Below are 23,332 nucleotides of genomic sequence, written 5' to 3'. Positions count from 1 at the left end.
GCTCTCGGGACCGCACTTACCGGGAACTCGCCGCCCGCGGGTCTGGGCTGCTGCGCTCCTGGAGCGCTGCGAGGACCCTCGGGCCGCCGCCGCCCTTGCGCCCCTCTGGTGCGTCTGGCCCCGCGCAGAAGATGCGGGGTGGGGGGCGCGCGCGGGCTCCCCCCCTTTACTCTTCCTGCCAGAGCCGCCCCCGCCGCTGCTCGGCCTCCCGGCGCGCCAGCCCCAGCGTCTCCTTAGAGCGCCCTCTCCGTCCTGGGCCGGACGAAGAGGGGCGCGCCACAGATTTGGGGACCCCGAATTCGGGGTCAAAGGGCAGTTAGCTCCCCCTTCTCTAGCGGGGCGGAAGAAGTGGTGGAATTCCAGGGAAACCTGGTTTTACAAGGAGTCCAGGCCAGGGCCTGATTAGCCTGGATGCCCAAGTCCGAAATTTGCTTTCCAACCCCCTAGGGGTGTGTGGGTGGGTGACCGAAGTCAGGAACACCAGCGACACTTTTTTTTTAAACAAAACTTTATTGGTAATAGTTTTCAAATATGTTTACAACAGCACACTGTTCAAGAGGAAGTCTCGTCCTTCGCAGCACACAGGTTGAATGGCCCCCACGCCCACCTGGGGCCCCACCCCAGGCCTGAGAGCTCCTCTAGGTTCAGGGAGAAGTTTTGAGAGGGACAAATACGGAGATAAACGGGGTGGCTCCCCATCTTTCTATTGAGAGAGAAAAGCACAAATCAGACAGAGGGCGGGGAGAAGTGGTGACGGACAGCTGACAGCTAAGCTAGAGGAGGGGCACCCAAGATGGGGGGCGCTGAAGCTGCTGGGTGGATAAGACAGGCAGCCTCTCCCCAGCAACCCTGGCCTTGAACTCTGGGCCTTGTGTGTGGTGGGGGACTTTTCCATGTCCTTTTGTAGGGTTGCCTTCCCAGCTGGGCTGGAAGGAGGCTGGGCATTAAAATCTAGCTGAGAGTAAAATTAAGGAGCTTGGGGTGGGGGCTGCTGCTGGAAGGAGAGACCCTGGGCTTGGGGTTCCCCCTCTATCTTTTTGGGGGACGATTCCTCTTTGGCAGGGAGAGGGGCAGCTGCTTCGTCTGGCTCCCAAAGCTCCAGGGTGAAGAAAGATGTGTTGTTGGGGAAGAGGGGGAGGGCTTGCTACAGAGGCTGGGACCCCAGTAAGGAAGGTTGGCAGAAGCCCCCCTCCCCGCCCCCCTGGGGAAGGGGGTGGGGATGTTAGCAGCTCAGGGCAGAGGTTCAAACCCCAGGTCCTTCCTGTTCAGTCAGTCTGCTTCCCAGCCTCGTTAAAATGGTTTTGGGGAGTGGGAGGGGGACACAAGAAGAGTGGGGACAGAGGAAGGAGGAAGGGAGGCACTGGTGGAACTTAAATAAGATTTTAAATCATATTTTAGAAAAATTCTAGCAAGCAGCCCAATGACATGTCACAAAAAACTGTCCTTCCCAGGCAGGAGGGCCCCACAGAGAAGGCCAGCTTTTCATTCATTTGCCCTTGGTGCCCAGTGCCAGAGGCAGGGTGGGGCTGGGGGACTGGAGTTAAGTTTGGACCCCTCTTTCCTCACCCGGTGCCTGGACACACCAGTAAGACCTGGTCTGCCCGGAGCTGAGAAACTCATTTAAAACTGGCAGAGTGGGCTGGGGTGGAGTTGGACCTGTGGGGGAGGGGCAAGAAGGCAAAGGGAGTGGGGGAGCAGCTGGTGTTTCCATTCCTCCAAATATCTGGGCTTCCTGTTCCCCCTTCCCTGGTGGGTGGGGTGGGGGGTGAAAGTAGATGCAAGGAACTCTGGGGCCCTCTGGCTGTTCAATCCAACCCTCCCACCCCCCACAAAAGAAAAAAAAAAAAAAAGAAAGACAAGAAAACCCATGGGGGCACAGGCACACCCCTAAAACTCAGCAAACTCCTTGCCACACTTCTCATTGATGGAAACCCGGATCTCTTCCTCCTCATAGTCGTCAAAGTTACTCGTGTCCCCAGGGCCTTTAAACTTTGGTATGAAGGGAGCTTCCACCTGGAGAGGGATCAGAACCACCCAGACCTCAGCAGCCATCACTGTCATCATTACAACAATAAATGCGAATGGCCTAACATTCATGAGATATTTACTTTGACTCAGGTCTGTTCTTAGCTTTATGGTATATGAATTCTTCTTAGCAACCCAAGTCTAGAATTATGGCCAACTCACCAAAGGGGAAATTACTTCCCAGAGCAGCATCTCTTGCCCAAGGCCACAGGGTGGCCAAATAACCCCAGGACCCCAGAATTGTATCTCTAGTCTTCCCTGGCTCAAAGCTGCCTAGTGTATACTGATGCTGAACCTGGGGACGATTTTCAAGACCCCCTTCCTTTTCTGTCTCTCCACGGCAGTCATCCCTGGCTCTTGGCTTCCTCCAGAACCCTTGGCATGCCCGGGAGGGGCTCACCTTTCTCTGGTAGATGGCGATCCAGTCAGTCGTGGCAAACCACTTGTGGTTCTTGATGTCGTTGACCCCATTCTTGAGGTTCCCGAAGCGCTTGGTGAGATCCACCTGCAGAAGGTTCCGAAGCAGGTCCTTCAAGTCAGAGCTGAAGTGGGACGGGAACCGTACCTGGAGGGGGGACAGACAGAATGGGGTGTTGAGGTGGAGCCTGAGAGGTCCGGAAAGCTGCTTTCTCCATTCAGCAGTCATGGTAGGCAGAGGCCCCCAAACTTGAGTGCCTGCTGGAATCTTGTGAAAACATCTCTGGGTCCACTCTGGGGTTTCTGACTTAGCTCTGGGTGAAGCTGAGAATCTGCATCGCTAACAAATTCCGTGGCCATGCTGGTGCTGCTGGAGCGGGGACCTCTTCCAGAACCTCTGCTCTTAGGCTAGGGCCATGAGGGTTTCCATTTCAGAGAAGAGGAAACTGAGACTTGGAAGGGTTAAATAGTGACCCCAAGGTCACAGGGAGCAGTGGGAAGGGTGATCCATTACAGGCCCATTGGGTTATATGCTTAGCTGCTGCTTCTGAGCCGTCTCTGTGGGGCTCTTGGGACTTCTGGAAAACTCATGCTTATAAGCAAAACACAGCTACAACTTTTCTGTTTTTTAAGGCCCAGATCAATTCTTCTGGAAGCATTCCCCCCCAATTCTCTGAACCCCACAGCCTTGTATGCAGTCACTGCTTTTATAGCCATAGAACTGACTTCTATTAGCTCCACCTAGGGCTGGAGATACAGCTCAGTGGTAGAATGCTTGTCTTGCATATGTGAGGTAAGGCCTGGGTTCAATTTCCAGTACTGGGCAACCAAACCAAACCAAACCTGACTTCTAGTCCCTGCTCTGCCTTTCTCATGCTGTGTGACCTTGGCCATGACCCTTAACCTCTCTGGGCCAATGCCTGCTTCTCTGATATGGGGCACACATCCCAGGATTATGTGGAGGAGATAACACCGCTGAGGGTGCGTGGGAACTGCAAACCATTACAAAGAAGGGAATTATGCTCATTTCCCCCTCGTCCCCCCTTGGAATCTCTTTGGACTTTTCTTTTTTCCACTCTGGGCCACCATCTTAGCACTTGCTGTTCTGCCTGGTCCTGTCCTTCCCTCTGAGAGATGCTGAATATGCTGCTGGCCCAGAGGAGCCCGGGCTGCGGCTGGGACTCCTTCCAACCTCCAGGAGAGGGAGATGGTGGGTTCCCCAGTCCACAGAGAGGTAAGATGAGGCTCAGAGGGGCAGACTGACTGCTCAAAGTCTCAGAGCCCATAGGTGGCAGGCCAAACAGCGCGGGAACTCCGAGCCAGCCAGGAGCTCTCTGGTGGGAGACGCTGGGCCAGGCCAGAGGTGGCCTCAGCACCCACCACCTTGCCCCCGTCACTCCGGGAGGTGTGATCTCAGGCCACACGTACCCTCTTCCTGAGCCTCAGTTTCCGCATCTCTCCCACAGGGACGACAGGTGCTTCACCTGCTCTGTCGACCTGAGTCAGACAGCTCCAGCATCTCTTACCTGAGCCTCGGGTCACAAGGACTTGGGAAGGAGCTCAGGGGCTCTCTGCCTACGTCATAGGATGGGGCACCCTGGAGGGGTCACGGGCACTCCCTGGGAACCAAACACAGTTGCTCTTCTGCTTTGAAACTTGTGAAAATTCACACTGAGGGACACAACTAGAGGCAGGAAGAGCCTGTGTCCGGGTGGCACGCTCTCTGTGGCTGGAGGACGTGGGGCTCAGGGTTCTGGAAGCCCTTGGGGATCTGCTGTGGTGAGCAGGACAGTCAGGCTGCTCCAGGTGCTGGCCTCCGTGTGGCCGGGGTACCAGCTTCACCCCCTGGCCTGACTCGGTGATCTTCTAGCTTACTCTGACAACAAGTAGGGACCAGCACGCGGGTGGGGGGGGCCTTCCTGTTTCTTTCGAGGTTAAGCCCCCATGCCTGGCCTCACCTTCCCAGAGACGATTTTCTCGTAGATCTGGATGGGCTGGTCAGCGAAGAAGGGCGGGTAGCCAGCGGCCATCTCATAGATGAGAACCCCGAGGGCCCACCAGTCCACAGCCTTATTGTAACCCTGGAGCAAGAGGGAGGGGGCAGGGGGTGAGGGGAGAAGGGCGGGGACGGGCTGAGGGCTGAGTGGGTCTTGGGGAGGGGGAGGGAGCGCCTACTTTGCTCAGGATAATCTCGGGGGCCAGGTACTCGGGGGTCCCACACAAGGTCCAGGTGCGGCCCTTCACGCGTTTGGCAAAACCGAAGTCTGTCACCTGTGGGCACAAGAACGAGCGGTTGGCTGGGAGGGAGGGTCCAAGTCATGGCCCCCTGAGGCTGCCCCTGGCCCAGCCTGGTGGTCACCTGAATGTAGCCCTGCTGGTCAATGAGGAGGTTCTCCGGCTTCAGGTCCCGGTAGATGAGGTCCAGAGAGTGTAAGTACTCGAACGTCAGGACGATCTGCGCCGCGTAGAATCGGGCATGGGGCTCACTGAGGGGACAAGAGGAAGGAGAGGGGAGGGTGAGCATGATGGCCACGCCCCTACATTGTCCAGCATTGGGTCTGCAGAGCCACCTGCAGAGGAGGACACCCCCAGTTCAGCTATCCAATTGCACTTGCAAGGCCAGCACAGAGCAGCGCTCAGGTCCAACCTACGTGGGAGGCTGAGGCGGAAAGATCCCTGGAGCCCAGGAACTTGGGGCGAGCCTGGGCAATATGGAGGGAGACCACAGCTCACCTGAAAAGGGCTGGGGTGCAGCTCAGTGGTGGAGGGCTTGCCTAGCAAGTGAGAGGCCATTTCCAGACACACACACACACACACACACACACACACACACAAGAGCAACAGGAGAAGGAACCACAGAATCCCACGGGATCACACACTGGGATGGAATCCTATGGAGGAGTGCGCCCACCCGACCCACCAGGACCAGCTGGGAATGACCTCCACAGCTTGGCTGGTTACAAATGTAACTAACGCAGAAGACAGGGACACACAGAACCCAAACTGCAGGGTGCATGCCCAGAGGGTCCAGACCCAGACAAGACTAATTCATGGGGACTCGAAACCAGAAAGGACAACTGTCTGTCACGGGAGGTGATTTATCAAGAAAGGGATATGAGTGCTGGGTGTGGGGGCACCTGCCTGTAATCCCAGTGGCTTGGGAGGCTGAGGCAGGAGGATCCAGAGTTCAAAGCCAGCCTCAGCAATTTAGTGAGACCCTAAGCAACTTAGCATGACCCTGTCTCAAAAAAAAAAAAAAATTTTAAGAAAGGACTGGGGATGTGGCTCAGTGGTTAAGTGACCCTGGGTTCAATCCCTGGTACAAAAAAAAAAAAAAAAGGATATAAGAGCTAGAGGTGTGACTCAGCGGTGGACAGTTTCCAAGGCCCTGGGTTCCACCCCCAGTTTTCAGGGGTAACAAAAGTATTTGATAGTGTTTTAGGTGGAGATCACAAAAATGTATATAATTGTCAAAACTTATGGAATGGAACACTAACACCCTATATGCACATTATTGTATGCGAAATGTATCTATATTTATTCATCAAATAAAATAATAGTATAAATCTTAAAAATCCATGAAATTGCCAACATTTTTTTTTTCCTTGCTGGGCTTGGTGGCCCATGCCTGTGGTCCCAGTTACTTGAAAGGCTGAGGCAGGAGGATCATTTGTACCCAGGTGTTGCAGACTAGTCAGGGCAACAGAGAGAGGCCCTGTCTCAAAATCATAACCAAAAAACTGTTGTTTTGGTGCTGGGGGCTTCACACAGGGAAGCCTGTGCCCTCGCCCCTGGGCTGCGCCCGGCCGGCCTACATTTTGACCCCTAGTTGCCATAACCACTTGCTCGTCTTGCTCTGTGGGAGCCGAAACATCACAGATTCCTCAGCACATTGGAAACAAATCCCCATGGGCGCCAGACACCCCTTCCATGTCCCAGCATGCAGGAGTCCTCTGTGTCCCCAGATGGTTTGGTGGACGGGGCTGTGGGAGCAGCTGCTCACCTGAACCTCCCGATCCGCCGTAGGTGGGAGAACATCTCCCCTCCAGGCACGTACTCCATGACCATGTACAAGTTTGAATTGTCCTGCGGGAGGCAGAGCAGATCAAGACCCCATTTCCAGAGCCCTGGGCCCCTCTAACGCCTCAGTGGCCTTATAGGACAGGTGTTAAAGACATAAAAGGACAACTCGGGCTCCCGGGGAAGAACATTCCAATCCCAGGTGCCCTCTCTGCTGAACCACGCCTTGCCACTCATCCTGCCGGTGAGGAAGAATGGACGACCATTACCCGCCTTACAGAGGGTGGACATGCGGCCAGCTCATGGGTGTAAGGGACCTGGGCAGTGTGCCCCCGCTTGAGGGAGAGGACTTAACTGGGAGCTGGAGTAACTTCCAGGGCTACGGTTTTGTCATCTGTAAAGTTGGACTAAACCAGGCGCAGAAATGCCTGCCTGTCATCCCAGCTACTCAGGAGGCTGAGGCAGGAGGATGGCAAGTTTGAGAACAGTCTTAGCAACTAAATGAGACTGTCTCCAAAAAAAAAAGGGCTGGGGCTGTAGCTCAGTGGCAGAGCGCCCCTGGGTTCATCCCCCACTACTGGGGAAAACAGACAAAGGACAGGCTACAGAATTTCCTCCCAATGAAAATGAGCTGAGCACAGTGGCGTGCACCTGCTGTCCCAGCCCCTAAGGAGGCCAAGACAGGAGGATCACCTAAATTTGAGGCCAGGCTGGTCAACATAGCAAGGAACCATCTCTTAAAAAACAAAAAGTGATAATCCTTGTTTAAAAAATATTATTGCAAATTTCAAGAGGACAGCAACACAGGGTCACCCAGGCCCCTCCGAGCGTGGACTGTGTTATATGGCAAGCTCTTGTCACTGCTGGCTTGTGGTTCAGGACCACAAAGATGGTGCTGAGTGCCCCTTCCAGAGTCCCGCAGCCACAGCTTCTGATGGCTCCCAGAGTAACGCACCAAGGGCCTCGTTCTGGGCTCAAAACTGCCATGACAACCCCAGCGGGTGGGGACTGTTGCAGTTCCTATTTTTTAGCTGAGAAAAATGAGGCTCAGGGGCATGAGGTCCCTTGTGTGGGTCACGGTTGAGGAAGGACAGGGCTGGGAGTTGGTCCCGGGCGGCCGAGGGTAGGGCTGTGCTCCTGACTGTGCACTGGGTGGTGGTCTGGAGGGACGGCACCGGGTGGGTGACTTGCCCAAGGTCACTGAACTACAGTCGGCAAGCCCAGGAGCTGAGCTTGGGCCTACCAGAGACCTGGCCTGGTCCTGTCCCCGTGTCTGTCCCTCCTCCAGAAATCCATCTTCCCCAGAAGTGGGCAGCCGTTAGATGTCCTGCTCCCTGGCCCTGGGGGCTGTACTCAGTGGCTGGGACCAGTACAAGAACCTGGCTGGGGGCCCACCTTGAAGGAGAACTCGAGTTTGACCAGGAACGGGAAGGTGACTGCTTGCAAGATGCGCTTCTCATTCAGGGTGTGTTCGATCTGTTTCAGCTTCACCACCTGCGGGCAGAAGAGGTGGGTGGAGAAGCCATGAGAGGGGCCTGATGGCGCGCACCATGGCGCACACCTGTCGTCCCAGAGGCTCTGGAGGCTGAGCAGGAGGATCACGAGTTCAAAGCCAGCCTCAGCAACTTAGCGAGGCCCTAAGCAGCTCAGTGAGCCCCTGTCTCTAAATAAAATTCAAAATAGGGCTGGGGAGGTGGCTCAGTGGTCGAGTGCCCCTGAGTTCAATCCCTGGTACCAAAAACAAACAGAGAGAAAGGAGCCTCAGGCCCAGGCACTGTGCCTGGGACTAGGGAAGCCAGAGCTGGGCTGCTTCCTTCAGCCAGGACCACTGGAGTGCCCGTGGCCTGCTAGGCCCCAGGCTGGGTACTGAGGACACAGCGAGGAGGAGGCCAGAGGCTGCACACAGACCAGAGCAAAGAACACAGGAGTCACAGCCCCATGGCCTAGAGGGCTCCACTGTGTGTGGAAGCTTGGGCTGTGGATACCCAGATAAGGCCTCTGGTACAGTCTGAGGAGAGGGTGAATCAGAGAGGGCTTCCTGGAGGAAGGGGCAGCTTGGCTGAAACTGGAAAGACAGGCAGGCATGGCTGCAGGGGTGGGGAGTTTAGAAATGGCCCTCTCTAGGTTGAGAACGCCACTGCACATCAACCAGGACCTTGGGCTGATCCTCCTTGCCTTCAGCTGTTCCCTAACAGCACACACCATGAGCAGCCATGAGCAGCCGTCTCAAGAACAGTTTCTCTCTCCCTCTCTTTTTAATTTTTTTTTTCTTTTTTTGTGGTGCTGGGGATGGACCCCAGGGTCTTGCACATGCTAGCCACATATCCAGCCCCACAGTTTCTTGTTAAATCATGACAGAAGCCCGGAGAAGGTTGTGCTGGGAGCAGGGCAGTTTGGAAGCCCAGACAGGGGAAGGGACTTGTTCAATGTCACAGTTGGTCACTGTTAGGCCAGTGTGACATTCAGGCAGCGGGGCTCCTAGGTGAGCTGGGAAGGGCTTTGCTGAGGTGTCCCCCTCTTTGCCCACACAGCTGCGTCCTCAGGGTCCACACCTGTGCTGTCCAGTGCAGCTGGCCACGGAGGGCTGATGAGCCCTTGAAATGTGGTCAGCTGACCAGGGAACCCAATTTAAAATTTTGAGTATCTAAAATGAAAACTTAAACACTGACACTCGGTGTAGGTACTGGATGATTTTCCCCTTTTGCAGCCCTGGGACAGAACCCAGGGCCTCATGCATGCGAGACAAGCCTGCGACCGCTGAGCTCCACTCCAGCCCCCGGGAGGAACTTTACGGATGTTCTGAACAACGTGGGCATGAGAATCTCGTCTTTCCAGGGAAAACGGACCATCTGAATGAAGACCTGCTGTAAGTGTAAAATATACAGTGGATCTGAAGACACTTTACTGAGGGAAAGAAAATGTAAAGTGTCTCATTAATATTTTACATGGATAACATACGGAATGGGCTGGGGTTGTGGCTCAGTGGTAGAGCACTCGCCCGGCATGCGTGAGGCACTGGGTTCGATCCTGAGCACCACATAAAAATAAAGATATTGTGTTCACCTATACTAAAAAATAAATATTAAAAAATATGGAAATGATAATACTGTAGATCTACTGGCTTAATTACAACATGTGGCCAAAATGAATCTGAGGGGCGAGGGGTGTGGCTCAGTAGAGCCCTAGACTAGGACACTGAGTTCCACTACTGAAAGGAAAACAAACCGCAGGGCCTAGTAGCACGCGCCTGGAATCCCAGAACCCTGGAGGCAAGGCAGAAGGATTGCAAGTTTGAGGCCAGCCTCAACAATTTAGCAAGGCCCTAAGCAACTCAGTGAGACCCTATCTCAAAATAAAAAATTGAAAGGGCTGGGAATGTGGCTCAGTGGTAAAGCTTCACAGGGCTCAACACCCTTGTATCGCTCCCCCACCCCACATCACCTGTTCCTTTGTACTTTTTTTGATGGGCAACTAGAAAAGACAAAATCTCCTCTGTGCTTTTTATTACATTTCTGTTACATAGTGTGCTGTGTGACAGCAGTGCCTTACATCAAGTAGCATCTCAAAGATCTTATGGAAAGACACTTTCTTGCTGGGTGCAGTGGCGCACGCCTGTAATCTCAGCAGCTCGGGAGGCTGAGACAGGAGGATCTCGGGTTCATAGCCAGCCTCAACAATGGCACTACTAAGTGGTGAGGCACTAAACAAGTAAGTGAGGCCTTGTCTCTAAATAAAATGCAAAGTAGGGCTGGGGTGTGGCTCAGTGATCAAGTGTCCCTGGGTTCAATCCCTGATATCCAACAAAAACACAACAAAACTACACCCTCCAGGAAGAGTGCTCTCCTCTACACAACCTGGTATATCCTGTGTCACTGGTGGCCAGTCTTGGGGGCTGGCCTGGTGAAAGCCGGGCAGGGCTCTCCTAGTCCTTAGGCCTCACATGGCAAGGGGGCTCAGGGAGAACAGTCATCCCTGTGTCCACAGGGGGGTAGTTCCAGGATCCTCTACAGATACCAAAATCTGCAAATGTTCAAGTCCCTTGCATAAAATGGCACAGTATTTGCACAGAACTTTGGCACATCTCCCCATAGACATATTTCCGTGATCCTGGGGATGGAACCCAGGGCCTGGAGCATGTTGGGCAAATGCTTTACTACTGAGCTCCACCCTCAACCTGCAGACTTTTAAATCATCTTTAGATTACTTACAATACATAATAAAATGTCTAAGTGTCACTTCATTCATGGGGATTCAGGGTAGCACTTTGCATGGGGGAAGTTAAAAGTTTTGGGGCTGTGGCGATAGCTCAGTTGGTAGAGGGCTTGCCTCGCATGCACAAGGCTCTGGGTTCAATCCCCAGCAGGACACACAGACTCACAAAAGGGGTCGGGGTTGTGGCTCAGTGGTAGAGCGCTTGCCTAGCATGTGTGAGGCACTGGGTTCAATCCCTGGCACCACATTAAAATAAAGATAAGGGCTATGGTTGTGGCTCAGCGGTGGAGCACGCACCTAGCACATGTGAAGCCCTGGGTTCGATCCTCAGCACCACATAAAAATAAATAAAATAAAGGTATTGTATCCAACTACAACTAAGAAATAAATATAAAAAAAAAAAGTTTTGCCTTTTGGAACTTTCTAGAAATTTTATAGGGGGGACATTTGCAATTTGTGATTGTCGGAATCCATGCGTGTAGAACCTGCAGAGGCTAGCTGGTGAGTGGGTGAATGAATGGGCAAGAAAAGCACTCAGGTAGTGGGCTCAGAATGTGCACAGCCAGAACCAGGCGCGGTGGCGCACACCTATAATCCCAGTGGCTCGGGAGGCTGAGGCAGGAGGATCGAGAGTTCAAAGCCAGCCTCAGAATTTAGCAAGGCACTTACCAACTCAGTGAGACCCTGTCTCTAAGTAAATTTAAAAAAAGAAAAAGAAAAAGGTCTGGGATGTGGCTCAGTGGTTAAACATCCCTGGGTTCAATCCCTGGTACCAAACAAACAAACAACAACAAAAAAGACCCCAACGGGCCCAGCCTGGGGGTGGGGTGGGTGCAGGCAGGGGGCTTACCTTCTGTTTGTCGAGGATTTTCATGGCATAGTGATTCCCGGTCTCCTTGTGCTTCACCAGCATCACCCGCCCAAAGGAGCCCGTTCCAAGGGTCTTGATTCTCTCAAACTGATCCAAATGGGCTGTGTTCTGTGGGTAGAAGGGTTGAGCCGGGGGTCAGGGACACTTCTTCCCTGCGGCCTGTTGGACCAGGGTCTGGGGTGTCCCCTGTGCTGCCGGCAGAGGGGGCCCTGGGAGCTGGTGGAGTGAGGGGGGTGAAGACAGGGGGCTGGACAGCAAGATGGTGGCGGGCACATTCCTCCAGGCGGTGGCAGGGGCCAGATCCGGCCCTGGCCTGGGGCCCAGGAGCTGCTGGCAGCTGCGTGGGGGTGGGGGAGCAGGGCTGCCAGTGGAAAGGGTGGGTGGGGTGGGGAGCCTGGGGGGAATCAGGTAGAACCATGGGCATGTGTGGAAGGAGGGGGGCAGGTCTGGAGCCCCCCCCCCCCCCCCCCGGGTCCTAAACTTCCAAGGATGTGGCAGGGATGGTGGGGGTGGCCGCGGCCCACTCTCGCAGGGCTCTGTACCTGGAAGGGCTTACCTGAGCGGGATTTTCCCATTTTTTAAGAAAATCTTCTTTGGCTTTGGCTAAGAACTCTTTCACTGAAAGGAAGAGAGGGGAGGGTTAGATGGAGACTCCGGCCTGGTGGTGGGGGGGGGCGGATCGGGTTACCTTTGGGATATGTCCGTTTGTGGAAAGTGAGGTGCACCTTCTTAAAGCCAGAGCCTGACCTTGTCCCAGGACCTCTGAGCACCCGGGTCTGAGCTCGAAGGCAACTTTTGGGGATCCTGAAATGGGCTGGGGCCTGGGTACCCCCTACCACAGAGAAGTGGGAACCTGCTTCCAGTCCATCCAAAATGGGCACAGGGAGACTCAGGGGTTGCACCTAGGGGACAGGGAGAAACGCCAGGGCCAGCTCACCCCTGCCTGCCCCAGTTCTGACCAGCATTCCTTGGCCAGGGACGACGCCAGCCAGCCGAGGTATTTATAGCCTTTGGGTCTGGCTGCTCCTCTGGCCCCTTCTCTGGGGAGGCCGGGCCTGGGGTGGAGGCCTCTGAGGCTCGGGTAGCAGGCGTCCTTGGGGGGCTCAGCTGTCACCTTGGCCCCCAGCTGGCCCTGTACCTGTCTTTGCCAATCGTGGGGCCTTAGTCCAGTGTTGGTTCAGAGGAAGGCTTACTGGATGCCCCCGCAATGGTTCATAGTACCCTGAGGCCAACATCACATCCGCCCAACAGACACCTCCCTGGTGGACCCCTGCGCCGGCTGTCTTGTCTTACTCTCTCATTCGACTCACTCCACAATCCTTCTTTTATCCATTTTCCCACTTAACGGCCTAGGACACTGAGGCTTGAACTGCTCCCCTAATGACCGAGAGGCAACCCAGCCAAGCGGTTAAGGGCCAGGACTTGTGGATGAGACTGGGTCCAGATGCCTGCCTGGTCCCTGAAGAGCTGTGTGATTTTGGACAACTACTTCACTTCTCTAGGCCTCAGTCTTCCTCATCTGTAAAGTGGGAATAATAAGGGGCTGGGGTGGTGGCTCAGTGGTAGAGCCCTTGCCTGGCACATGTGAGGCACTGGGTTGACCCTCAGCACCACATAAAAATAAATAAACAAATAAGATAAAGGTATTGAGTCCATCTACAACTAAAATTAAAAAAAAAACAATTGGAATAACAAGAGCCATGAGCCCGCAGGATGGCTGTGAAGAGTGGCGACTGCGCAGTGTCCAGCATTGGGGGGCGGTTCATGCCAGGAAAATGTCATCTACAATTTTTTGAAGTATTTTTGAAATGTGGGTAGAAAATACAGGGAGATTCATTGAAAGTTCAAATCTTTTAAAGAAATGATGTCTGCCAGAGGCGGTGTATGCAATTTGGGAGGCTGAGGCAGGAGTATCGCAAGTTCGTGGCCAGCCTCAGAACTCAGCGAAGACCTAAGCAACTCAGCGAGAACCTGTCTCAAAATAAAAAGTCAAAAGGGCTGGGGATGTGGCTTAGTGGTGAAGTGCCTCTGGGCTAAATCTCCCACCCCAACTGGAAAAATAAAGAAATGATGTCTGGCTGTGTTGCCCAGGCTGGTTTCGAACTCTTGGGCTCACGTGATCTTCCTGCCTCATCCTCCCAAATAGCTGGGACTCCAGGCACATGCCACCAGACCTGGCTGAGTGCTCAGATCCCCACCGCACAGCTTGATGGATTCTGACCTTATAGATTCACCCTGGGACCACTGTGCAGGGCCCGGCACTGTTCTCTATGTGCCAGACTTGAACTGAATGTTTTTCTTTCTTTCTTTCTTTTTTTAAAAAATATTTAAAAATTTTTTGGCATGGGGGATTGACCTCAGGGGTGCTTTACCACTGAGTTACATCCCCCAGGGTCTCACTAAGCTGTTGAGGCTGGTCCCAAACCGGTGATCCTCCTGCCTCAGCCTCCCAAGTCGCTAGGATTACAGATATGTGCCACCACACCTGGCTAAGTAGTTTTCTCTTTTTCCTTTTCTTTTTTTGGAACTGGGGATCAAACCCAGGGCTTTGTGAATGGGAGGCTAGTGCTTTTCTGGTGAGCTACACCCCAGCCCTGGCTAAGTGTTTTTGATGCTAAAAATCTGACTTTGCCAGGTCAAAGTTGCTCTTCTTCCCACTGTACAGATGAGAAGATCGATCAGTCCTGAGATCATCTGTCTGACCCACTGCCATGAGACTATCTGCTTTACTACCAACTCAGACACTGGATTACTGGGTACAGAAGTGTCCTCAACCTAAGGGGCCCTACAGTCCTGCTCTTTGACCTTGCTTGTCATCTGCCTCCTAGCACATGGCCTGCTGAGTAGCCACCATTCCCCACTGTCCCCAAGACTCTCCAACAGTATTCAGAGAGAAAAGCACTTCATGGGACTAGAAGAATGGTGGCTAGAGTGGAGCCTGCCAGCTAGGAAGACCCTGCAAAAGGCGAGTGGGCCGAGATGGGCGGGCAGTGAATGGCTGTAGCCCCTAGGCTCTGCCTGATGGGGCTACAGACCCAAGAGACCTCTCTGAGCCTGGGGGCAGCACACATCTGGTGCTTTCACCAGCACAACCTTTCAGAGACGTCATGCCTTCCCTGGAGACCTCTCAACAACCCACAAAGAATTCTGGATTGGAGGCGGGCAGAGGGTGCTGTATTGGGCCTGCACAAGAGAGAGAAGGGCTGGGCTGGGGTCCTGCTTCCTGCTCCCAGCCATCCCTGGGCTTCCCCAACTCGGTGGCTCTGGCTGCTGCTAGTGTCCTGCTGTGGGGCTCCATGAGCTGCTTGGCCCACCTTCTTTGGCATCCTGAAGCCTGGGAGGGCCTGGGCTGTTTCCTCTCTGTGCCACCGGGCCCTGTTGGCTCGTCAGGCTTGGGGACAGGTATGAGGGGTCAATGCCAGGAGGAGCAGGGAGATAAGAGGGTTCATGGAGCTGGGCCTCAGACAGAAGCCCCCACACTCACCTCTGCTTCCTGTTTTTCCTGGCACAGGATGGCATAGGGGCTGGATGGGATAGGGTGACCTGGGGCCCATCGGGCCTGGTCAGGGAGGCTCAGGGTGCTGGCTGCGGCTTAGGTCCTTGGAAGCTGTGACGCAGGTAGCCCAGGAAACGGAGAACCAGGTGGGCCCAGAGGAGCAGCTGCAGCCACAACTGGAAGGTGATCTCTGAGCCCCCACCCTGGCTGCTGCTGGACCCCAGATCCATCCTAGGCTTCCCTGGTCTCTCCTTGGAATCCTCCCTTTGCTGGGGAACCAGGAAAATGCAGAGCCTCTGAGCTGGCTTCCTTGGGAAGGCCTCAGGGGACCAGGGAGGAGGAGCTGGTTGCCACGGAGGCATTTAAAGGTACCTGCTCCAGGCTGGCCGAGGTCTGCAGAGGCTCTCCTTGGCAGGAGGAGGTGGGAAGATTCTCCCGAGGGTGTCCCTCTGGCTGGCCTGCCTGTCCTGGGGCGGGGTGTTAAAGCTAACTTCCCCTTCTAGGGACTTTCACTGCTCCCGAGATGCCAGGCCCTGCCTCCCCGGGTGGGTACGAGACTGACTGGAAGCAGGCAATCAATGTGCCCAGAGCAGTGCCCACTGGGCAGAGGGGAAGGAGTTAAGGCCCTGGCTTAAGCAACAGGCAGAGACTCCCTGGGGGCTGAAGGAGCCCCAGAGCTTGTTAACTAGCTGGAAGAACAGCTGGAGAGAAAGGTGGAGGGAGGCAGGAGTCACCCTATCTCCTCCCGAGTTCCCTTTCAATGTGAAGCCCCCAAGTCCTGCTACCCCCCAAGAAAGAAATGGGCACATCTGGTTCTTTGTCTTGTTCCTATGTGGGGGCGGAGAGGGGAACAGCATCCCGGGATGTCCTTGGCCTCTGTCAAACCTTGCCCTGTGCTTGGCTCTGCTCAGGGCCATGAAAGTCCAAACCGGAAATGAATGGCTAAACCCTGGGGTGGGGGAGGGGAAGCAGCCTTGACCATCTTCCCCCTCCTTTGCAGATCCCCAAAGCAGCGGAGGGTCAGTGGCAGGCTCCCTGCGGGTACCCCACACTCTGTTCCCTGCTGGTGACAGGAAGTGGCTTAGGTGGGTAACCTAGCTGGCTGCTGCCTCGCCCACCCCTCCCACACTGGGGGCAGTGGTGGGTGCCACCGCCTCCGCTCTGGTCGGGATTTGCTTTGGACTCACAGAGAAAAACCCAGGTACCCCTTGAAAAGCCAGGGCCACAGCAAGAGGCAGAAATCTAGAAATCTGTCCTGGGTTTGAATCTGTCCTGGGCAGTTACAACAGCAGAACATCAAACTGAGCAAGGGAGCAGGGATCCCGCGGAAGGAGCCCACCTTGGGGCCCTCTCTCCCCAAGACAGTAACCTCCGCCCTTCTCCACTTCGATACCTGGCAGTCCTGGGGTCTCTGGGGCAGGTGCCCAACCTGGGCTGGGAGCCCCAATACAGGCCTAATCCTCCTGGATCCCCTGCTCTGGGCTGTACCACCTTCTACTCTGGACTGGACCTAGCCCCATTCTGAGCTGGACCCTCCATCCTGGACTAGATGATCCCCGAGTCTCTGTTGGACCCCAACATTGAGCTGGACCAATCTTCACCTGAACCGAATCCCAACACTCGGCTGGCTGCCCCACTGTCTCAGTCTGAGTTGGACCCCCACTCTGGGGGGACCATCCCCTCTTCTGAATTAGGCCATTCATACCCCCTGCTCTTCCCCAAGCCCCACAGCCCAAGGAGGTTAGTAAGGGAGGGGTTTCCAGGACAGCCAGGGTCTACACACTGCTTTCCACCTGCGCCCCCACACCCAACTGCATCCCCTCCTTGACTTGGGGCAGAGCGCTTAGGAAGTTGCTATAGCAACAGACTCAGCCTCACCATCGTTGGAGTTGGAAGCCATCACTCAGTCTTCCTCTCAGGGCACTAGGACTACGGTGGCTGGGAAGGCTCAGGAGACCTGCCTTACCAGCTTGGCTGCCCATCCCTAGAGCCCTGCCTGGAGAGGGAGACAGGGAGTTGGGGGTGGGGATAGGAGCAGGAAGAAACCCAATCTGGAGGCCAGTGGGTACAGGGAAAGGGTAGATAGAACCCTCTGAATTGCTATTGGCCCAATTGGACTAAAGGCAAAGCTGTCTTGGCAGAACCTCCTTGGCACCCATACAACTGCCAATGCACAAAAGATTTCTGACCCTCTTGAGCCTCTGTAGGATGTTAGAGGGCAACAGTTCTTCCCATCCAGGGACCTCCTGTGTGTATCTTTCTTTCAGTGCCTGGATTCCCTTGTCTCTGGAGGTCTGGGAAGCTTCTCCTTCCCTGTAGGCCAACTCCCAGGGGTGTCTTCCAGCCAGTGTCAGCTCAGACCTGAGCCCCACTTGGCTGTCTGTCCTGGAAGCCTCCTGGGGTTCTGCCCTCTCAATTCCTTCAGCCCTCAGCTTTTCACCCTGGCCCCTGCCAATGACTTCGCCATCTTTGGGTGCAGATTTCCCCCATCCCACTCCACCTGATGCCATTCTACAGCTTTATCCTCTTGTCTTGGCACAGAGAAGGCACACAGGGGGCACAGGATGCCTAATTAGTACCTACTAAGGCTGGGCATCTTCCTAACCCAAGCTGGGCTGGCATCTGCCAGATGAAATGCAGGTGCCCTCTGCAGAATGGCTTGGCTACTGGCCCCACCCCAGCCCCACCCTGGTTATAAGAGGGCAAATTTTGTGTAACTCCATCCTTTCAGAATCAAAGTGTCTTGAAGCAGAGAGGAGCTTGCTTCCTCATTGAGTTCCTTCTCTGGGAGGATACCCGGCTTCAGCCTGTTTTCCAAAGCGTGCCATGGTCCCACTGGCAGAACATGAAATTATTTTAGAGATGTTTCATTTATCTAGTTACATTGTATTTTAATGTGTATCAAAGAGAATGTAACTGGCATAGCAATTCTATGATTTCATTTATATTATTCCCTAGGATAGGACCATAGCTTACCTCTGAGCAGAAATGAGTAAATGTTTTATTTTATTTGAGATGGGGTCTTGCTATGTTGCCCAGGCTGGTCTGAACTCCTCAACTCAAGTGATTCTCTCACCTCAGTGTCCTTAGTAGCTGGGACTACAGGTGGGTGCCCCTATGCCTGGCTTTTATTATTTTAGATTAAGAAAATATACACAGGGGGCTGGGGTTGTGGCTCAGTGGTAGAGCGCTTGCTTCGCACGCATGAGGCCCTGGGTTCGATCCTCAGTACCACATAAAAACAAATAAATAAAAAATAAAGATTAAAAAAAAAGTACATCTTGTTAAAGAAAAAGTATATACAGTATGCAAATAGAATAAAAATCTGGGGGGTCAGTTTAAGAATTTCAGTTGGCACCTGGGTGTACGGCATATACCTGTAATCCCACAACTCGGAAAGCTGAGGCTGGAGGATCACAAGTTTGAGGCCAACCTTAGCAACTACTAAGTGAAGCCCTAAGCAACTTAGTGAGACCCTATCTCAAAATAAAAAAAATTTAAAAAAGGGCAGAGGAGGGCTGGGGCTGAGGTTCAGAGATAGAGCATGCGCCTAGCATGCATGAGGCACTGGGTTCGATCCTCAGCACCATATAGAGTAAAATAAAGACATTGTGCCCACCTCTAACTAAAAAATAAATATTTTTAAAAAGGCAGGAACTGCTGGGGATGTAGCTCAGTTGGTAGAGTGCTTGCCTTGCATGCACAAAGCCCTGGGTTCAATCCCCAGCACCACAAAAAAAAGGGGGGCAGGGGATGTGGCTCAGTGATTAAGCACCCTTGGGATCAATCTCTAGCACCAAAAAAGAAGAGCCAGGCATGGTGGCACATTCCTATAATCCCAGCAACTCAGAAACTGAGGCAGGAGGATAGCAAGTTCAAGGCCAGCCTAGGCAACTTAATGAGACCCTGTCTCATAAAAGACAATTTTTTAAAATTAAAAAACAAATGAGGGGCTGGGGCTGTGGCTCAGCAGTAGCGCATTTGCCTGGCATATGTGAGGCACTGGGTTCGATTCTCAACACCACATATAAATAAATAAAGGTTTATCAACAACTAAAAAAAATATTTTTTTAAAAATGGGGAAATTCTGGGGTCCAGGAAGATTGCTGGTAGATAGATCTGGATGTGAATCCTGTCCCCATGATGTAGTCCACGTCAAACTCAGATGGCTCATTTGGGAAATTCGAATAAGAGCCCACTAGGAAAATTACCAGAGCAGATATGTCTATGGAGCCTCCAGCCTGGCACGTCCTAGCTGCCCCATAGAGTGGCTCTATCTCATTGTGATCATTCACTCCTGAGTGTCTGGCCTGCGTGCTGACAGAATTAGCAGTTCCTTCCGGAGCCTCTGATCTTTTTCTGGGGATCTTTTCCCCTATGTGGCTCCCTATCCGCCCCCCACCGCCTGCATTTGGAATGCCTTGAAGGTCTTCCAGGACTATGTCATCTCCCCAACTTTCAACCCAGCCATTGCAATAGATAGCTGCCTGCGTCTACCTTCCACCTCCCAGCCTGCCTCACCTGCTGGGGGCCTGGCTGTCCCCTCTGCCTAGTCCCCTCCAAGCTCATGCCCAGGCTGTTTTTGGACACTGCCCACCTGCTCCTCTGTCATCAAGCACTCAACTACGGGCATTTGTGCTCCTGTCCCCCGCCCATTGGTAACATACCGGGCCTCTTCAAGGCTCCACCACTCAGAATCCTGCCGTCTGACTGTGTGCAGGCAGAAATTCCCAGGCCTTCGTAGCTTTTTCATATTTTTCGGGGGGGGGGGCATTCTGGGACTCCGACACTCAGGTTTGAGACCAAGAACTGGGAAGGGCATAGTTGGATGTGGCTTCCTTTTCAGTTTGGAATATTTCTGGGTGACTGGAAGGGGATTCCCAGCTGAGGCCCACTTTTAGGGCTTCAGTGACAACAATTAAGAGCTGGGGGAAATTGGGGAGGGGGTTCAAGGCCATTTCTGATGGCAATTTCAAACACAGAAATCTTTCTGTCTCTCAAGATGGGAAAGGCCAACATAGCTGAGGTCTAGGGAGTAGGAAAAGCCTCCTCTGAGCCCTGGTCTATAGAGAATCCATTTGTCCCTTGGCAAAGCAAATCACTAGATGTCACTCATTACTCTCCTTGACTACCTCCCCTCCTCCCCAAGTCCTCTTTCTGATCATCCCAGTTCAAGGCGAGTGAGCCTCACCAACCCGACACTTCATTCCCAGTCAGGAGCCAGGAACAGGTGAAGAAGCCCCAGGGACTAGGTGAATGAGGAGCCTCGGTTGTGAAACACCATTTATTGAGAGGCCCACCAAGGAGCATACAGCCCACAGCAGGGTAGGAGATGGGAGGGGGCTATGCGGACGCCCCCCACCCCCAATCCAGGAAAGAGGAGCAATGGATCCTAGCAAGAGCAGCTCAAACTTGGCTTTGGAAGCATTGGCGCTCCCAAAAGACATTCTCTAGGTTCATAAACAGTCTGCTACCCCAGCCAGGGACAGACGCTTGCTTGGAGGAGGGAGTACAAGCAGAGTCTAAGTGACAGGATGCAAGAGGGACAGAGGGACCCAGAAAGATCTTGTCCCCCATGCCAAGTGACACAGAAGGGAAAAACAATGCTGGAGGTGGCTCTGGGAAATGCTCAAAGGCGGGGGGTAGGGTGGGCCTAGGGGGGACTGTGGATAAGGTGAAGAGGGGAAGGGCAGGAGAAAGATGGCGGGGGCTGGAAGGGGGAGGGGTGTGGTCATCAAGTGGCCAAGGCCCCTGCGGGGTGGAGGCAGACCCCACAGCACTCCCGCACTGGTAGAGGCCTGGGTAAGGGTCAGGCAGTGGCTCCCATATGTGAGGGAGGTGAGTGAGGAAGTCGGGGGGATTAGAATCTGGGGAGAGGGGTCAGGAAAGGAGGGGGTGGGGTGATGACAGGGACCCATGTGGGGCCCCAGCGGTCATACGTGCCATGGTTGGCAGTGACAGCTGGGTGGGGGGGGGCACAGACTTTGCAGTGGGGGGCGGCCGGCCATTGCAAAAGGGCTTCTACGGAGGTGGAGGTAGGGCCCCTATGCAGGCTTTCAGGCCCCAGGCTCGGACAGGCAGGGGGAAGGGGCGCTGGGGGTGAGCAGAGAGGAAAGGGGGGGCCCGATGGGGGGGAGGGGCCATGCAGTGATGGACAGGGCGCGGGCTGGCATCGCGGGGCCGAAATCAGGGTCACGGCCCGGGCACTCACCGCTCTCCTGCTCGCTGCCCTTCTTGGCGGCGGCGGCGTTGCCCATCGCGGCGGCGGCGGCCGGGGCCGGTCCTGGAGCTGCGGTGTGGCGGGTGCTACAGGCGGCCAGCGGCCCCGGAGCGCGCTGGGCGGCGGAGGCAGCGGCCCCTCGGGCTGGCTGCGCTGGCTGCGGCGCCGCGACCCCCGCCCAGCCCCTGCTTCCCGCGTCTCTCCGCGCGCGCCCGCCCGCCCGCCCGGGATCCTCAGTCCAAGTCCGCTGCGTCCGTGACGCCCCCGCAACCCGCCGATCATTGGCCTAGGCCTTTCTGACTGACGGCGCCTCGGCGCTGTCCATTGGCCCTCCCACACCCTCCCGCGCCGCCATAGGCTCCTTGGCCCCGTGACGCGCGCCGAGGACGCCTGGCCATTCACAGGCTCGTGAGGTCTCAGCTGGGCGGGCAGGCGCCCGTGATTTGCCCAGGCGCCGGCCGGGGTCCGGGGCTCGCTCTGAGAGGCCGCGCATTGGCCGAGGAGCGCTGTCAGGCAAGCCCCCGGCAGAACGTTCAGTGTCAATCCCGGGGTGAGAGGGCGGGGCGGAGGCGCAGACTGCGGCCCGGGCTGGCCGGGCGGGGCGGCTGAGGCTGGCGGGCGGCCGCGCCGCGCTCCGAAGCCCGAGAGGCGGCCCCGGCGGGCGCCCGGCAGGCCCCGTGTGCGCCGCAGTCCCCCGCCCCCGCCCAGTGCGGCAGCGGCCGCCTGCCAGCCGAGGTTGACGCCACTGCCCTCCCGGCGCAGCCGCTGTCCACCTGCCAGCGGGGGAGGGGCGCAGCCGGCGCCGCGGGTCATAGGTCGCCCGGCCGCTGACCGTCGTCATTCATAAGGCTTGGCACTGCGCAGCTTGGGGTCCAGGCTGGGGCTCCCTACTAGGATTCCCCTAGCCACTGCGGGAGCTTCGGGGGATGCTGGGCCTCAGGAGTGGAGGCTGTAGGAGGCGCTCAGTGTCCACTCCTTTGCTGGGTCCCAACCCTGGCCTGATGCTAGTAGTTAAGAATCCTCGCTCGTTTAGTACGTGACTTGGCATCACACCTCTACCAGGGATCATCGTGCCCATTTTACAGATGAGGACTCAGAAGATAGCGAGGGTGATTCCCTGCTCTTAATTAATCCCTGTCTGGACAATGCAAAAGGAACCTGCCCTAGAGGAGCAAAGAAAAGACACAGCTCCTTAATATACACATTACCTGAGGACTGTCGGGTTTCTCAGCGGCACAGTAAAGTTCAGCAGTCCCCCCAACTTCCACCCACCAGATGTCAGTAGCACTTCCATCTTCCTTCTAGACGCCGCAACCCAAACCACCTCCAGACTCTGCTATAAAAGGGGGTGTGTGGCAAAATCATTGACCCCGCCCCCGTGGAGAACCACTTTAGCAGAGGGAGGCTGGAACAGAGGGAGGAACAGAGGGAGGAACAGGACAAGCTAAGAACAGACCTTTTTTTTTTTTTTTTTTTGACAGGGGCAGGGGGTACCAGGGAACTCAATACAATAATTTTGTATTTTATTTAGAGACAGGGTTTCACTGAGTTTCTTAGCACCTTGCTTTTGCTGAGGCTGGTTTTGTACTTGGGATCCCTTTGGCTCAGCCTCCCAAGCTGCTGGGATTCTAAGGGTGCCCCCACTGCACCCAGTTAAGCACAGACTTTGAGCCTGGTCTCGCGGACTCAGTGCAGCTGGTCCCAACTGCAAGCTGATGCACTGCCCTGCTTAGCATTGCACAACCTGCACTCTACCCAGCAGCTGACTGCACCCGTGTCCCCAGGTCAACCACTGTCCAGGGAGGGAAAAGTAGGGGCTCTTCTGGGAATTACAGGGCGATGGCTAACCAACCAAACTGCTTCACTTCTGTTACACAGTGAGGCTAAGTAAAAAATGGGTCTGTGTGTATATCCTTGGATCCCAATGTTGTTCTTTTTGCCAGTCAACATCTAAGTCTGAAAAATCACTGGTTATGACCTATGTACAGAACAGCTGGTTTGCTTAAGTTTTGACAAAGAAAAACCCCTCCTGGACCTTCAGTCTGGGATACAACTCCAAGACTGACATTAG

At 54.8% G+C, this 23,332-nt stretch overlaps 2 protein-coding genes across 7 annotated transcripts; both read right to left on the bottom strand.

Annotated features, from left to right (window-relative positions):
* Nucleotides 1–488: 488 nt before the first annotated feature.
* Nucleotides 489–22,572, bottom strand: Prkaca (protein kinase cAMP-activated catalytic subunit alpha). Of its 6 annotated transcripts, none has more exons than XM_058576813.1 (10): nt 22,470–22,572; nt 12,102–12,163; nt 11,525–11,653; nt 7,858–7,956; nt 6,446–6,528; nt 4,802–4,928; nt 4,618–4,713; nt 4,401–4,523; nt 2,426–2,590; nt 489–2,013 (listed from the first exon to the last, which is right to left on the bottom strand). In XM_058576813.1, the coding sequence occupies exons 3-10, from the start codon at nt 11,585–11,587 to the stop codon at nt 1,888–1,890; spliced, it is 882 nt and encodes a 293-aa protein (XP_058432796.1). In that variant the 5' UTR covers nt 11,588–11,653; nt 12,102–12,163; nt 22,470–22,572; the 3' UTR covers nt 489–1,887. The 6 variants fall into 6 exon arrangements, with proteins under 6 accessions (XP_058432796.1, XP_046292902.1, XP_046292904.1 ...); XM_046436946.2 differs by lacking the exon at nt 22,470–22,572 and adding an exon at nt 21,253–21,489; XM_046436948.1 differs by lacking the exon at nt 22,470–22,572 and adding an exon at nt 16,920–16,956.
* Smim46 (small integral membrane protein 46) lies at nt 15,119–15,271 on the bottom strand. The gene has a single exon (XM_058576815.1). It carries the CDS (start codon nt 15,269–15,271, stop codon nt 15,119–15,121), a length of 153 nt encoding a protein of 50 aa, XP_058432798.1.
* Nucleotides 22,573–23,332: the final 760 nt, after the last annotated feature.

Source organism: Marmota monax, unplaced genomic scaffold (genome assembly GCF_021218885.2).
Source record: "Marmota monax isolate L192 unplaced genomic scaffold, Marmota_monax_Labrador192_F-V1.1 WCK01_AAM20220418_F8-fsc00021, whole genome shotgun sequence".
NCBI classification, from domain to species: Eukaryota; Metazoa; Chordata; class Mammalia; order Rodentia; family Sciuridae; genus Marmota; species Marmota monax.
Note: the sequence above shows the minus strand (reverse complement) of the source record. Positions and strands in the feature narration are given on the sequence as shown.

Coding starts and splice junctions, on each gene's coding strand:
- Prkaca (XM_046436945.2), bottom strand. CDS start 15,099: ATGGGCCCCAGGTCACCCTATCCCATCCAGCCCCTATGCCATCCTGTG. Junction 7,957..11,524: donor AAATCCTCGACAAACAGAAG/GTAAGCCCCCTG, acceptor TTCTGCCCGCAG/GTGGTGAAGCTGAAACAGAT. Junction 4,524..4,617: donor CCGAGATTATCCTGAGCAAA/GTAGGCGCTCCC, acceptor CTCTTGCTCCAG/GGTTACAATAAGGCTGTGGA.
- Smim46 (XM_058576815.1), bottom strand. CDS start 15,271: ATGGATCTGGGGTCCAGCAGCAGCCAGGGTGGGGGCTCAGAGATCACC.